The sequence below is a fragment of the Leucopleurus acutus genome, assembly GCF_964270905.1.
Source record: "Leucopleurus acutus genome assembly, chromosome: 7".
Taxonomy (NCBI): domain Eukaryota; kingdom Metazoa; phylum Chordata; class Mammalia; order Artiodactyla; family Delphinidae; genus Leucopleurus; species Leucopleurus acutus.
Genome location: NC_139150.1, coordinates 81,998,882 through 82,015,821, shown reverse-complemented (window position 1 = coordinate 82,015,821; position 16,940 = coordinate 81,998,882). Strand labels below are relative to the sequence as shown.

At 35.9% G+C, this 16,940-nt stretch overlaps 1 protein-coding gene across 2 annotated transcripts in view; it reads left to right on the top strand.

Annotated features, from left to right (window-relative positions):
- UBQLN1 (ubiquilin 1) overlaps positions 1–16,940 on the top strand; it is a 54,031-nt gene that overhangs the window by 27,155 nt on the left and 9,936 nt on the right. Inside the window, exons 2-8 of one of the 2 annotated variants that reach the window (XM_082843150.1) lie at positions 919–1,070; positions 2,166–2,281; positions 6,439–6,701; positions 7,173–7,331; positions 7,504–7,738; positions 13,535–13,677; positions 16,583–16,666. In XM_082843150.1, the coding sequence (XP_082699276.1) occupies positions 919–1,070; positions 2,166–2,281; positions 6,439–6,701; positions 7,173–7,331; positions 7,504–7,738; positions 13,535–13,677; positions 16,583–16,666 (1,152 nt within the window). The remainder of the gene's footprint in view (positions 1–918; positions 1,071–2,165; positions 2,282–6,438; positions 6,702–7,172; positions 7,332–7,503; positions 7,739–13,534; positions 13,678–16,582; positions 16,667–16,940) is intronic. The other variant, XM_082843151.1, reaches the window with a different exon arrangement.

Sequence of the window (16,940 nt, the reverse complement as noted above, 5' to 3'; positions counted from 1 at the left end):
TTACTGTGTCTTTCCACTTACTGTGACAACCAAAAATATCCCCTTTTATTTCCAAAACATTGTCTTGGCGATAATGCTATCATCTATCGAGAGCCACTTCTGTAGGGCATTGGGGTAAGATGTGATTCTTTGAATTTCTTTACCACCCTGAGGTTTCCTGACTTTGACAGTGGAGTAAAAAAACCTAAGTATATAGGTGATTTTGATGAAGGTTTGAGAAACTGATCCAGTGTAGAATAAGTAAGCCTTTCTTATAGTATGACACTCTTTTCTATTCTCTGTTTTTGCATTTTATTCTTGTCCCTGGGAAGCCTTTCTTCAGGTTTTTCTGGCTACTTTCTAATTAGTTTTCACTGGAAAACTTTCTCTAACTACCCTTTGTGCTTCCTCTGTACTTTGTGGTTTACTGACTGCTCGCCTTCAGGGAAAGATTTTTGCTTTCTATCTTTGCATCTGCATGATACTGCTTGTTAATAAATGTTCAATGAAAGAGGTGGGGCATAAAGTCAGTATAATTGGCTTTCTTTATATTGAACTAGAAAGGAGCAGGATTTGAGATGGAAATCTGAGGAAAAGATTATTGTAAACTTGGTAAGAGCTATGTGTGGCTTGAACTACGTTTAGCACCATTGATATAAAAAGAATAAGGCTATGACAAAGAAGTGAATTATTGGATCTTAGCAGAAGATTGAATATAGGATATGTACACCTGTAATAAAATGTTTGCATTAGAGATGAGTGAGGTGGTAACACTCATTTCCCACAAAGATCAAGATACGGACACAGAAAGACTATGTCTTTATATTTGAATTGTTGCAGTATCTGTAGTGGGGGCTTCTTTTGAGATACTTTTCTAGAAACTAGACTAGATGATGTTACGCAAACATCCGTAATACATATTTATTTTATCTTATTTAGTTCAAGGAAGAAATCTCTAAACGTTTTAAATCCCATACCGACCAACTTGTGTTGATATTTGCTGGAAAAATTTTAAAAGATCAAGATACTTTGAGTCAGCATGGAATTCACGATGGACTTACTGTTCACCTTGTCATCAAAACGCAAAACAGGTATGTTTTTAGAAGACATTCAACTTTAAACCATGAATAAATGTTTACATTTCTCTCTTAAAAATAACCAGTCTTGGCTTTAAATGGCTTTCTGTCATTAATATGTAAATGGATTAAAATTCATTTATTTGCTGCTCACGTAGATAGCAAATGTTTTAATGATTCAGTAATGCTAATGCTTACACATCTGATATTTTAGAAGGTTTATCATTATTGAGTTATTATTTGAATTACAAAACAAGCAAATTAATGTTTTTAGCTATGTTTTTTGTTTAGAGAGATTTTTGGACAGAGATCAGGGGTGACTCATCTTCTTGGCAAACCACAAATTAGTAACCATGTTTCATTAAATCTAAGGCATCATTCACTTTTTAAGAGATAACTTTATTTGTGTACCACTAAGTAAAAATATCTCCAATCAAATTGGTATATTTTCTTTTCACTTAAAATTATTTTATACTTAGTGAAAGAGCTCCTAGAGCTCCCTTAGACTTATTTAGATATGGTATTTTATCATCATTCAGATGAAATGAGATTCAGAACTCTTAACTGGTGTCACATGGAATGGGTTTCCAATAAACTCTCCTTATTTTTTACTTAAAGATATTAAGTAATAATCAGTTATTACTTGTATTGATTTCTCAGCCTTCTTTTGGTGAAGTCTCTCTTTATTTTTTACTTTTAACTTTTTTAGTTTCTGAGTAAAAGTGCCCCCCCCAACCCTCAAGAACTTAGAAAGGAGTAGATAAAAAGTAGCTTATATAGTCAAGCTTTGTGATTGTGACCAGTCATTGATTCTCTTCTGTGAGGTGACCTGTCTCCCTCTCTTACATAATCAGTATGATTGAAAGTAATAAAATATTTATGACAGTATACTTCAGGAAGGGCAGTTGAAATGTAGTTTGGATTTTGTGGGGTTTCACTATGTTTCTTTATATTTGTGTTCCTAGTGCTTAGTTACTTCAGGGTATTTACTCTATGATAATTTGAGTTGTTCTGAAAACTTAAACTTTATTTCTGCATATTGGAGTTCCAGAGGTTCTTTTGAAATAATTAGCTCCGGTGTTTATACCATGATATAATTATTTTTCCTAGGCCTCAGGATCATTCAGCTCAGCAAACAAACACCAGTGGAAGCAATGCTACTGCATCATCAGCTCCTAATAGTAACTCCACATCTGGTTCTGCCACTAGCAACCCTTTTGGTTTAGGTAAGTATCTTTAGTCATTTTTTTTTAAGGATTTCTTAAAAACTTCCTTCCCCCCAGGGTAGTTTTAAATAAAATGATAGAATTAAACATTAAGTCACTTTAACAATGAAAACAAAAACTTGTATAGCTTATTTCTGTAGTTGTAGGTATTAAGGGAGTAGTAGTTGGAAATACAGATGTACTTGTTTAGCTTACATTTACATATAATAAGTGGTCAGTAAGTGACACATTTCTTTTCAATAATGAAAGAAATGTACTGTATGTGTACCTGATCCGACCACCACATAATTGACTCTGGAGAGGATTAGCTAGTTGTTGATCATAAGCTAACCCCCTGAATACAATTTTCTTGTTTGTAAAATGAAGGGATCAGATTGCATTAGTGATTTCCTAACTGTTCTAAATGCGCACAAAAAGGCCTGGGCCTGGGAACAAGCCCAGTGGTTAAGAATCTTCTGCATCAGCTAAAACTATCAATAGTTTTCTTATATCAGTTTTTACACTAAGGTTCTTTGGGAGGTTTTTTTTGGGAAAAGAGTAGTCTGAAGCTAACAAAAGTTGAACTAGGTAGATAAATGGCTTAATGCTTCTTTCAGTTCCGAAGTTGTATGACAAGTATAGTACCTTGAAATGACATTTAAAAAAATATGTACAGTTTTCACATATCGAGGATCAAACCTTCCACCTCTTCCAGAAAAAGTTTTTTAGTAATGGCATGGATTCACATTTGCCTTTTTTAAATGCTTGATGCTCTTATTTTTTAAAATGATCTTGGGTTAAATGTGTCTCTTTTGGTTGAAGCAGATGAGTTTTAGATGGCAAAATTATTAACATGAACAATCTAGAGAGATTAGGATGAAATTATTTAGTGTTTGGACTCATGAAAGGTGTTTTTGAGGTAAATCTCTCAGTTAATTTGTCTGAGGCCATACATCTCCCTAGTCCCTCCATTTCTTATCTCATTCCCACCCCCTCCTATCTTAGTTACTTTTCTCCATCAGTTATTCCATTTACCCTACATATTCAGCTTTTCTTTTGCTGTCTCTTTTCGTTAAGGTCTATTCCACGTTTAAAAGCCACAGAATCCCACTACCACCTTTCCTTTGCTTCCTTTGGAAAAGGAAGCTATCTTTGGAAAAGGCATTTTCTGTTTTCTGTCTATATTTCTCTTTCACTAAGTTTGCTGTGCTCCATTTCTTGTCCCCATCACTTTACTGAAAATTCCCTAGATAAAGTCACCATTGACCTCTTAGCTTGCCAAATTTAGTGGACACTTTTTTAGATTTTTAGATACTTAGATTAAAAGAAAGTGATTTAAAATCTAATTCACTCTCTTCCAATGCATACCAGTCTTTCCTTGAAATTTTTTTTTTCTTTAATTCCTGATATTCTTTTTCCCTGGTTAATTTTCTGACCACTTTTTTTCTCTCTCATTTGTGGGTCTCTTCTTCCTATTCCTTATATTAGTATTGTTCCCCAGAGTTCTGCCTTTTCTTCTCTTCTTTTACTCTATTTTCCCCAAGTGACATTATCCTAACTATAACTTGTTGACTCTCAGATCTTTACCTCAGCCCACATCACTTCTGAACTCCTTGCCTTGTATTCAGCTCTCTTTGATATTGCCTGATGTTCTCTGAGTCTGTTAGCCTGTATGTGCCTCCTTAGAAAGCAAAGAAGAACAAAACAAATAGAAAAATTCATCATCTTGTCTCAAACTACTACCTCTCCCCAACCAAATCTCTTAGTCCATAAAATCTTCTCTATCCCACCCCATGCAATTATTCTATTCTGTTGTTACTTCCTTGATGTAGCTCCTCAACTTTTAAAAATGTTTACTCTGTGTCATTTCCACACTGTTATTAGAATATCTTAAGTGACTGTCTTGCTTTTAAAATCTTTCAAGACTTTGTGATGTAGTCCCCGTCTACCTCTCCATCCCCATTTCTTACCGTATCTCAACAGTTATACTAGTTAGGATAGGCAATCCTGTGGTAATAGATAACCCCAAACTCAGTGGCTTATTACCACAAGCTTAATTTCTTGCTCTAAAGCTTTTCTTCATTCTTCATTTTTAAAAAAAAATTTATTTAATTGAAGTAGAGTTGATTTACAGTGCTGTGCCAATCTCTGCTGTACAGCAAAGTGACTCAGTTATACACAGAGACATTGTTTTTTTATATTCTTTTCCATTATGGTTTATCACAGGATATTCAGTATGGTTCCCTGTGCTATACAGTAGGACCTTGTTGTTTATTCATTCTAAATGTAATAGTTTGCTTGTGCTTCATGTTCTTCACTGGTCAGTGAGGCCTCCATCTACATAGTTCTCAGGGACTCAAGCTAATGGAATTCTGCCATCTTATAGCTGCACCATTTGGAATGTGGCAGAATAGACAGCTCAAGTGTCCCAAGCTGGACCTTGTATTCTGTACTTGGGCCAGAAGTGACACACATCATTTCTTGTAATCCTTTGGCCATAACTAGTCACATGGGCCTGTCCAACTGCAAAAGAAATAGAATGCTGCACGTGAGATGTTTGGTGAGCACTGCTGTCTGCCCTTTTGGTCATACTGAATTGTTTGTGGTTTCAAGAATACAGCAATTCTCACATTTATATCTGTGTTTTTGTATATAATGTTTGTTGTGCCTAGTATTAAATCTTCCAGCACTCCCTACTTCTTGCAACTTACTCATTTTCCAAGTTCATTAAATGTCATCTTGTGGGAAAGCAGCCATTTCACTTAGGTACTATATTACCGTGATATCCTGTGAATGTCTCTTTTGAAGTACTTATTCTGCATTTGTTTTCTTTGTCAGTCTTTCCCACCAGATTGAGTTCTGAGGGTATACTTGTGTCTTTCTTGTCACCTTATTCCCAACATGTGGCACAGTGCTCAGTAAGTGAGGAATGAATGCATTTGGCTGGTTATATAATTTTACAAAGTTTTACAATAAGCACTTAATCATCCTCTTGGATCTATTAGGTTTCTCCATGATTTAATTCCTCCAGAGAGACATCTATTTTCATGATTGGCAGCAGCTCTGTTCCAACCAGTCATAGGTGAATTCTACTTGCTAAACTTAAAGTAGTCTTCTGGAAAGAGATTATTAGAAGTATAACCTACTGTATATTTTTCATTTCTTCCTTTGCGGACATATTCCGGGGTGTCTTTCTGACACCAGCCAGTTCTCCAACGCTGCCTGGGTGGGTATCCAGTAGTTCAATTCGGACACTACCTACTTGGAGTTAGTGTCAGATCCCACAAGTTAAAGGACTTAGTCCCCCATGACTGCTCCTACTTCAGATACCAGTCCAGGTCTCAGGCTACCAGTACTTCTGACTGGCAGGCTGTAAATCAGGTGTTCCCAAACCCCCTTATCAGGTTTGGTAATTTGCTAGAATGGCTCACAGAACTCAGGAAAACACTTTACTTAAATGTACCAGTTTATTATAAAGGATACATCTCAGAAATAGCTAAGTGGAAGAGAAGCATAGGGCAAGGCATGGGGGGTGGGGGAAGAGTGCGGAGCTTCTATGCCCTCTCTGGGCATGTCCTCCTAATAGCACCTAGATGTGTTCACCAACCCAGAAGCTTCTGAACCTCATTGCACAAGAGTTTCACAGAACTCCATCTCTATATCCTCTTCTAGTCCTGGATGGGGCTGAAAGTTCCAACTCTCAAATCACTTGGTCTTTGTGGTGACCACCCCATCCTGAGGCTGTCTAGGGGCTCCACCCTAAGAAACATCATTAGCATAAATGAAGTATGATCCAAAGGGGCTTGTTACAAATAACAAAAGACATTCCCTTCAGTCAGGAAATTCTAAGGGTTTTAGGAGGTCTGTGCCTAGAACCAGGGACAAAGACCAAATATATTTTTGTATTATACTACACATAGGATATATATATTTATTTGGTTTTATTACTTATACTTAAATATCAAAGTGAATGCATTTTTTACAAGTCTGAATTACAGAAATTAAACATGTACTTATGAAAGTAATAGGAATTCTATTTTTGCTTTAAACTGAATGGTTTTCTGTTAATAGGCTGTTGATTCAGTTAATATTTTTGCATCTTCATATTTTAGCCTAGTCGTATTAATGATAAAACTTCTGAATTTCATTTATGTGTGTTTTTCTCTTTGTCTTCTTAGGTGGGCTTGGAGGACTTGCAGGTCTGAGTAGCTTGGGTTTGAATACTACCAACTTCTCTGAACTACAGAGCCAGATGCAGCGGCAACTTATGTCCAATCCTGAAATGATGGTCCAGATCATGGAGAATCCCTTTGTCCAGAGCATGCTTTCAAATCCTGACCTGATGAGGCAGTTAATTATGGCCAATCCACAAATGCAGCAGTTGATACAGAGAAATCCAGAAATTAGTCATATGCTGAATAATCCAGATATTATGAGACAGGTATGTGGAAAGTTTCATTTAGCTAAGAAATTATATACTTCTTCTATTTAATTTTCTGTATTTAAAGAGCTTGCCATATTTATAAGTAAAAAAAAAATTCCTAATCCTTGTTCAGGAAAACTCAACAAAGCTGTAATTCGAACTATTTGAGCTTTGAATTTTATGCTGTATTTTAAAGATTTTTGTAAATAGTTATTTTGCAGATTTAAGAAATAAAAAGAGTCCAATTCAAGAGATGGACAGTCATGCATAACAAAGTGCTTCTCTTTTGATGTTAGCTTGCTTTTTGAGGTGATTTCCAACAGGAATTATTCAGAATAATTTTCTGATTTAAATATTGAAGATTGCTAATTCATAGAATTAGAAAACTTATGAAATTAACTGTGGCAGTTAATAGCTAAAATAGTTCATGTGTACTTCAGCACCTTTCCCCCCCCCCCCCCCCCCCGCCCCCGGAAATCTTTTTCTTAGACATTGGAACTTGCTAGGAATCCAGCAATGATGCAGGAAATGATGAGAAACCAGGACCGAGCTTTGAGCAACCTTGAAAGCATCCCGGGGGGATATAATGCTTTACGGCGCATGTACACAGATATTCAGGAACCAATGCTGAGTGCTGCACAAGAACAGGTAATAACACAGGCTCTGAGGCTCAGGCCAAGGCTCCTGTTTTAACATAAATATGTGTGTGGTTGAGGGTTGCCTTTATATGCAGAAATGCAATTTTCATTAACAAAGAGTTCCATATCTGTTATTTAAAACAAAAGCTTATTCTTTATAATTTTTGTGTCTTTTATTACAGTTTGGTGGCAATCCGTTTGCTTCCTTAGTGAGCAATACATCCTCAGGTGAAGGTAGTCAACCTTCCCGTACAGAAAATAGAGATCCATTACCCAATCCATGGGCTCCACAGGCTTCTCAGAGTTCATCAGCTTCCAGTGGCACCACCAGTGCCGTGGGGGGCACTAGTAGTGGTGCTGCCAGTGGCACTGCCGGGCAGAGTTCTACTGTGCCAAATTTGGGGCCTGGAGTAGGAGGTATGCTCATAACAACTGATACTTTTTCCCTTTGTTCTCACTTATTTGGACAATGAAAACATTTCTTATACTGTTATCCTTAGTGCTTTTGTGTGTGTATGAGGAACAACTTTTGTGAACTATCTTTTCATGTTGCAAGGTGCTGTTTTTGTTTTTTTTTTTTTTTTAAGAATGTATTGAATTTTTTTTTAATAAGATGTTGGGAGTAGGAGTTTATTAATTAATTAATTAATTTTTGCTGTGTTGGGTCTTCGTTTCTTTGTGAGGGCTTTCTCTAGTGTGGCAAGCGGGGGCCACTCTTCATCGCGGTGCGCGGGCCTCTCACTATCGTGGCCTCTCTTGTTGCGGAGCACAGGCTCCAGACGCGCAGGCTCAGTAGTTGTGGCTCACGGGCCTAGTTGCTCCGTGGCATGTGGGATCCTCCCAGACCAGGGCTCGAAACCGTGTCCCCTGCATTAGCAGGCAGAATCTCAACCACTGCGGCACGAGGGAAGCCCCTGTTTTTGTTTTTTAAGGATGCCTTAAATACATAAGAATTAGTATTAATCACTTGTGTGCATTTTAGTGCAAGAGGTTACTTGAAGGTTTCCAGAGGCAGTTTTGTGGTTTTCTCTTCTTATAAGATGGTTTGGGAGAAGTGGGTTGTCTTCTCCTTTCAACAGCATAGGAAATATGAAGTGTAGGGGTAACACAGTTACCTGTGTACTTAATCACTGGGACACATTTTCCTTGGCTTTAGTCCAGTTTTGTGTTCTTTTATAGAAGACAGTGGGTATCCACTCCTGACACCAGGACTAAACTAGCTGCATCAGAGTACCTGCCAGATTTGTTTAAAAATCAGATTTCTAAGTCTTAACCTCAGACCTTAAGGATCAGAATCTGCCACAGTGGAGTTTAAGATCTGTGGTTGTGTAAAGTTACTAGAGATTCTGATGTGTGAGCAGGTTAGGAATTTACTTTTGGTCACTTTTCTGTAGACCAGACTCAGTAAGTGGATATCCTTTTCAACTATTCAGATGTTTAACATGCTAAGAATTAGGTCCAAAATCAGTAGCCAGAATGATGATTTTAGTCCTAAAAGTTAGCATTTAAATGAGAAGAAATGAAAGCACGGAGCCATGTCCCTAAGGTGAGAGTGATTAGGTATGTTTAAAAAGATACCTATGTTTTGGCAGAGGAAATAGAAAAATGAGATGCTGGATGAGGAATTTTTAAAAATTCACTACTGAGAGGAAATAATCAGAATGGTCACCGTAGTATATATTCCTTTATAGAATACAGTGGATATCATCAGGTTTTTGGATAAAATACTAAATGTTTTTATAAAAATTTAATACCATTTTTAAAAATTAAGGTATGATTGACATATAACGTATTAGCTTCAGGTGTCAGGTGTAAAATGTAATGATACAATATTTGTATAGATTACAAAATGATCACTGCGATAAGTCTAAACATCCAGATAATACCATGTTTAAAACAAGGAAACGAATTATCCTGTTCTGATTTTACTTAATGCTTATTTGATTCTTACTGACAGACTTTTGAGAGAGATGCTTTATTCACATTTTAGAGGTCTAAGAGCAGAGACAACAAAGGTTTAATTGGGTTTCCCCACTGATAGGCGAATTGTTTTTTTACTGTAGCGTGGTGTCTGTAGTAACAACTTTGTCTTACAAACAAAAAATGGTTTTGCAACTTCTTACTCAGATTTTTTATTTAATGGCTTAATACAGTATTTAAGATTTCATGTTAATATTTCCATCAAAGGAAAATAAGAAACAACAAAAACGAATGTACCCTGATGGCTTAACATTCTTATTATATTTTTTTTACTATTATAATGTTTACTCAGCTCTTCAGAGTTAGTTAGGTATGCATATATATTCATAAGTACACCTCATATACCTGAAAGGTGAAATTCGTGACTCTTCTTTTGCCCTGTAAGCGCTCACTCTGGAAGGTGAGGAAATCTTAGAGCAGGGGTCAGCAAATTTTTTCTGCAAAGGGATATAATACTTTAGGCTTTGCAGGCCAAGAGGCAAAATCAAGAATATCACATTATGAAGGGAATTCCCCAGTGGTCCAGTGGTTAGGACTCCATGTTTTTTTGTGTGTGTGTGTGGTACGCGGGCCTCCCGCTATTGTGGCCTCTCGCGTGTGGAGCATAGGCTCCGGACCCGCAGGCCCAGCGGCCATGGCTCACGGGCCCAGCCGCTCCGCGGCATGTGGGATCCTCCCGCACCGGGGCACGAACCCGTGTCCCCTGCATCGGCAGGCGGACTCTCAACCACTGCGCCACCAGGGAAGCCCAGGACTCCATGTTTTCACTGCCTAGAGCGTGGGTTTGATCCCTGGTCAGGGAACGAGGATCCCACAAGCCATGCGGCGTGGCCAAAAAAAAAAAAAAAAGTATTACATTACGAGAGAAAACAAAGTTCCACAAGTTCTTTTATTGATGGAATTAAAAATGTAATAATAATTGGGTATAACATTTTCTTACACATATCAACTAATGATAAGAATGGAATTCTTTTTAGGGATAACATTTTGCTTAATTGATGTTCACAGTGTTTCCTTTTGTCAGTTGCAAATCATTTGCAAATGTTCATCTGGTAATACTGATAGGTAATGAGATTTTACTTATTTCATTCAAATGTGTGTTCATTCCCAAAATATATTATTATAGTAGCATATTCATCAGTTGGAAAGCATTTATAGGATTCTGTTAGATTCTTTTTGGCTTTTAGCATGTCATGACAGATTAATCACTTCCAATTGAAGATTAGGTGGTAGTGCCTCAATTATACAATTAAATGAATTTTAAAATGTGGATATTTCTTTGCACTTGCACTGAGGTCCAAAAAATGCTGTTGGAACAATACTGTGAGCTCAAAACTATCTTTACTGCACATTTGTGGGAATGGAGAACTTGCTGCTTGTTTTAACTTGACAGCACGAGAATGTATAAAGCAGCCTGACATTGCCTGTGATTCAAACAATTTCATTTGTTGTCAGAATGACTTAACCACAGTATGAGTTTGGCGTATAAATGCTGTTTTGCCTTGTAATTTTGGGAATTCATTGAGAAACATTACCAAGTCTTTAGCAAAAGGTAATTTCCAAAGTCATTTATTTATTGTTTGATAATGGTGGTCGAGTGGTTCAGAAGAATTTCAGTCTTAGCTCTGAGCTAAAAAAATTGCAGTAAAACTTTACCTCTTTAAACACAAACAAACAAAACCAGAAAACTTGACCTCTGTTAAGCCGTCAAACTGCTGTGTGTTTGGGCAAGTCAGCATATTTCTGACAAAAGTTCATGATACTGACTAGTTCACCGGAGTGAAGTGAAGTTCATCATTGATACTCTTACCAGTTGAATAACGTGAAAGTTCAAAATATGTTCCAGAGTACCTGCTGATGAATAAGACAGTGATTAACTGTAGTCTTCAAATACCTTATAAGCATTTAAATACTTATAAGCATTAAAAATACTTTATAAGCATTATATCTTTGTCCAAGTAATTCTTTTAATACTCCACATGTGCTTTTATCATCATCAGATGTAGCACATCTTAGCAGATTCTACCTCAGGTTGTACCAAATGAGTGTTCTCTCAACTTTGAAAATAGTTTTGCCTGTTAGTCCATGCAGACTGTTTATAAAAACTAATTTTTCAGTTACTTCAAACTTGACATTGACTCCTCAAATACAAGAATTGAGCAGTATCAGTAACATTTGTCAAGAAGCAAGGAATACTACTCAAAATAATTTTCATTTTAAAAAAATAACGTAGTTTCATATTCTGTATAATTTTTAAATATATATTTAGTTATTTGGCTGCGCCAGGTCTTAGTTGTGGCACGTGGGATCTTCATTGCCACTTGTGGGATCTTTGTTGCAGCATGCGGGATCTAGTTCCCTGAGCAGGGATCGAACCCAGGCCCCCTGCATTGGGAGCACAGAGTCTTAACCACTGGACCACCAGGGAAGCCCCTGCATTGTTTTTTAATTGATTATTGATGTCGAGCCCAATGTCCTTTAACTCTTGAGAAACTGTTTTCCTTGAAATGCTAATGGTCTTAAGTTTATTTTCTCTGGACACATTTATTTGGCTGCGCAGTCAAGATTTAAATAATCATGCTAATTAATCACCACTAGTGTACTGCTTTCCTTGCTTGGCTAACAAAAGAACCATTTGGGAACCTAACTTTGGTTGCAGCCTTATTTTCATTTCTTATTTTTGTGAAGCAGTTTGGCTATGATGAGATAATTGTATTTTAGATTTTGTATTTTTCTGACTTTACTGTGAGTTGGGAATACTGTGATAAGTGTTGTAGCAGTGTTGAAGTGTATTGTATTCTTTTAGTGTCATTGCATAGTAAATACGGTTTTGCCATCTCATTTGATAAAGTAATCCATATTCTTCTGTGCCTTAAAAGCAGGGCATTCATAATCCAATTCTCCCCTTTTTCTTCTTGTTCTGACATAATTGGTATGCAGTGGTAATGAAAAAAGAAATAACAGCATGCTACAGTGATTCGTATGGCATGAGGTATAACTGACTCACTGATTTGTGGTATGCTGAACAGCAGTATAGAGCAGTATGATAGTGCCACGTGGAGCCTCTGTCGAAACGACTCTGCTTTTGTAGTGCAGAGCTATAGATAATAAATGAGGGAGCATGACTATGTTCCAATAAAATGTTACTTATGGATCTTGAAGTTTGAATTTCATACAGTTTTCAGATTTTATTATTATTTTTTTCAACCATTTAAAAATGTAAAAACCATTTTTAGCTCATGGGCTGTACAAAAACAGGTCATGGGCCATATTTGCCCTGCAGGCTATGTTTATCAGCTATCTTTGAATATCCTTGGACTCTAGGATGTGGGGGGAAGAAACCTAAATTGAAATAACATGAGAGAATAGGAAAAGCAAAAATTATTACAGAAAAAGAGCAGAATTATAATAAACTAGAAAGGTAAGCTGGAAGAGTCACATGTTTTGAGCCCATTAAACTACACTGGGTGGAATAAGAACAGAAGGGAAATGAAAAAGCTAATCAGTTGTAAGTTTACTTGAGTTTGAGTATATCTAGCCAGCGGGTGAAAATCTGGATATATGTGGAACAAATTAATTAGTTTTCAAAGACTGTTGAATTCACGTAAATTTAGCTATAGCTCTCTACAAAAAAGAATAATAGTAACAAGCATCTACACATTAATTTAATTGTAAAGATCACTCTATCAGGTAGATACTGTTTACCCCATTTTACAGATGGGGAAACTGAAGTAAGAAGAAGCTCCCTTAATTTGGGGTTGAATTCATTGAGTGCCAGGAGTTAGTGAAAATGGGGTGGAGGCCTGGGCGAGAAGGCTTCCTTCTTAAGTGGGAACATATATTGAGTGCTGAATATGATTCTAATTAAGCGATCCTGGAGGGAAAGTTGGCTCAGACTTCTTCACTTAATGAGGTTTTTTCAGTAGTAATTTTTACCATATCAAATTTTTGCCTTAAATTGATTTTTTAGGACCTAGCCTTTCCATAAGATGTGATTTTCCTATAAATGCAACCAGAATGTTTAGAGTCCATAAACCCTCCTTTATTGGTATATGTTGGGCGTGTAGTTTTGGAGATCTTAGTTTTAAAATTCTTTCTTAGTTCAATTGATAAGTAATATGTGTATTTATCTGCAGTTGCTAAAATTATGCACAGTATATGTGTTTTAAAACTTTCTTTTGTGTATCTTTTCCTTGATAAAATGTCTTTTTTTTTTTTTAAACAAACTTTCAGCTAGTATGTTCAACACACCAGGAATGCAGAGCTTGTTGCAACAAATAACTGAAAACCCACAACTTATGCAAAACATGTTGTCTGCCCCCTACATGAGAAGCATGATGCAGTCACTAAGCCAGAACCCTGACCTTGCTGCACAGGTGAGTTTATAATTGTATTATAAAGGACTGAGCACTGTGTATTGAAGTGGCCTAATCAAATAATTGTGATTTTGGCACATTTGTGTGTGCTGCCTTAACACACTAGAAAAGTAGGCAAACTGCATCTCGAATTTTTTGGACAGTTTGTTTCTTTACAGTAAATTAATACTTCACAATATAATTAAAACAGCTTCATTTCTGCTGTTCACTCCCTTCAGAAAGAAGTGCAGGTTTAGTTTGTATCTACATATGTTGATATAGGAGATGAATACAAAAGTTTTGAATTGGTCTCCCTTTTGAAGCCTATTCTTTAGTGTAAGGTAAATCTTGAAGGTTATTTAGAAGTGTTAATACATTTGATACTTTTATTTATTAGATCACACAGATTCTGAATAATAGTCATGTTCAAAATGGCAGTTATAAAATAGCCTGAAATTGTTTACTATTGGTGAAGAGAGATTTGTGGGAACAGTATTCTCATTCTTTCTGTTACAGATCTCCACCCAAAGTTAGTATACTGGTCCTTTATTAAATAATTCATTTTCTAACTTGTTTCTGAACAGACTATAACTAAAAAAATGAGTGGATCTCAACCCTAGCTTGACATTTAGAATGACCTTGGGAACTTTAAAATTAAAATTCTTAGCCCTGTCCTGAGAGATTTTCGTATAACTGTATTGAATTTTTTTTTCCCCCAAGTTCCCTAGGTGATTCTGATATACCCATAGAGTTAAGAACCATTGGGCTTGAAAAACCTTGGAGAATGTGAACTAAACCTTGATCATCTGTGATTTGTATTTGCTATTTATTAAGAATGGCTTCCCTTCTGTGGAATGTTGGGAATTTGAAATAGTTTCCTTTATAGTCGCTTTCCATTTCCAGAATTTTAAAAGCTTTTAAAGTTAATCACTTTCTTCATTATGTCAAATGAAACAGTTTTTATACTTCTAAAATTTGGAACCATGTTGATTCAGGTATATAGCAGATACCTTTGAGTTGCAATCCTCAGCAACAGCTTCTGTCCTCTTAAAATTTGTAAAATTGGAAGTAAAGATTGTTTAGATAAATTTTTTGTATACTTTAAATTTTGTATATTGTAGGTACGTTTTATGAAATACTGTTTTATTCATAAGAAAATTATTAGACTGAGTTATTACTATTAAATGCTTGAACTTACTGTGATAGTACTTTTGTTTAAAATAAATGGAAAATATGTATGCAGAGTGATCCTATTTGTATGGTTTTAAATGTATATTTAGCTAATTAATAATAAGCATTAAATGTGCATCTTGCTTTAAAATTTTGACTTTAACAAGCACATTCCCGGCCATTTAAACTAACAATTTTACATTTATAAAGTGACTTGAGCACTTTTGTATGCTGCTTTTTTACTTTAAAACAAAATGTTGACAAAAGAAAGCTAGATATGAATCGTCCTTTATTATAGACAGTTGTTAGAAATGCTTACAATGTACTTTGGTTACCAGCAGATTAAAGTTTGTAGTTTCTCTATTCTGATTTTGATTTTTAGATATTCAAAAAAGTCTGATTGTAAAAAACTGTTGTTATATACAGTTAGGTACGTTAGGAGAAATATCCTAATCAAATGAGATACAATTTTCTGAGAAGGAATGAATCAGTTTAAGATGACACACTTGTTCAAATAACATGAATCCTGAAAGATAAATGTGATAACTTTATTGATATATGTTCATAATAAAAAATATTTGACTGGAGCCGTTAAAGAAGCAGGTTTGTTGGTCTCAAGTAGGTTTTACTTTATTTACTGTGAACTTATTGGTCACTTTGAAATAAATGCTGTATATCCATAAAACATTGTCTGACTTCTTCCTACTTTATTTTGTTGAAATTAATCTACTTTGCAACAATTGATAAACTAAAGGAGGGAGGGAAGAATTCTCTCTACTTCTAGTAGTTAACATATAATTTCTCTCAAATATAGTTAATTACTTGAGGGCAAGGATCATGTGGACTGGTAAATAGGCTATCAGTAAATCATTGTTAGTTGACTTTTCACTCCATCTGGGGAAACTGATATAAAAATTTGTCTTTTTTGAAGCTATGAGAATTTACTAGTTTCTGGTTATGCTGATCGTGTATTGTAATCTTATTTTCAGGTATACAACATCATGTTAATATTGACCCTGACTTTTTAACTCTTAACACCCATTTGAAGGTTAGGAGGCATGCCATTTTTCTCATCTGTGGTGGTAGTGAGGTGAAATCCAGAGGCTAATCCTCGTGTTCTCAAATGGATTTACATCTTTTAAGGTCTTTTTAAAGCATTTTAATACTTTATCCCCAGAGATCTATCGGTGCTAGTCCTAGGCTAATATTTACCTAGCAGCTCCATTTCTCTGGCAAGTTGGTTGCTGTTCTGTGGTGTTATTTTTCTGGACCTAATATTACCTGTTTTGCAGTAGGCAGGTAGATACAGCAGTTCCAGATGTGGATTTTCTCTGTGCTTGCCACTTGTGTGTTGAGGTGTCTGTGCAAGCCATGTATAGTTTCATGTATTGATGCTTATGTTTATTCTGTCAGTGTAGCAGAAAATATATCTTCATGAATGCCAGTTACTCCCATTTTTCTTTCAAGGGCAAATACCTTTACTCAAGGAAAAGTCAAAGAAATGGTTGCTTTTATTTTTTAGGATATTGCATGTCATTATCATAATCACCATTCCCATTGAGAGAGAAGATGCCTCGTTTTTGTTTTGTTTTGGCAATCCCTTTTGTGGACAGTATCTTCCCTTTTTTATTCATGTTCTACCTTCCTCCCTGTTAAGTGCCAGATTAGGCACTTGGGGGAAGATAGACTATTAAGCAAGGTACATTACTTGTTTCAGATATTTCCAGTTAAAATTGTTTGAACACTTGCCCCATAGATGATGCTGAATAATCCCCTATTTGCTGGAAATCCTCAGCTTCAAGAACAAATGAGACAACAGCTCCCAACTTTCCTCCAACAAGTGAGTAAGAAAAGATGCTAGCTATCTTCGGTAATGATTTGCTTGAAAAAGTTTGGTGATAAACATTTTCCTTGCTTTTCTCTGGCTGATAGCAAAATGTAGAATACAGTCTGCTGTCAATTTGCAGAGAATTCAGCTTGATCTTAATTGAGCCCCATTTCACTGCTGAACTTTTGCTTATATTTTTTAAATATAAATTCTGAGGAAAGGACCATTTGGTTTTTGCTTTTGAGGATTCAGGATTTTGAATGCTTCGTTAATACCATAAACCATT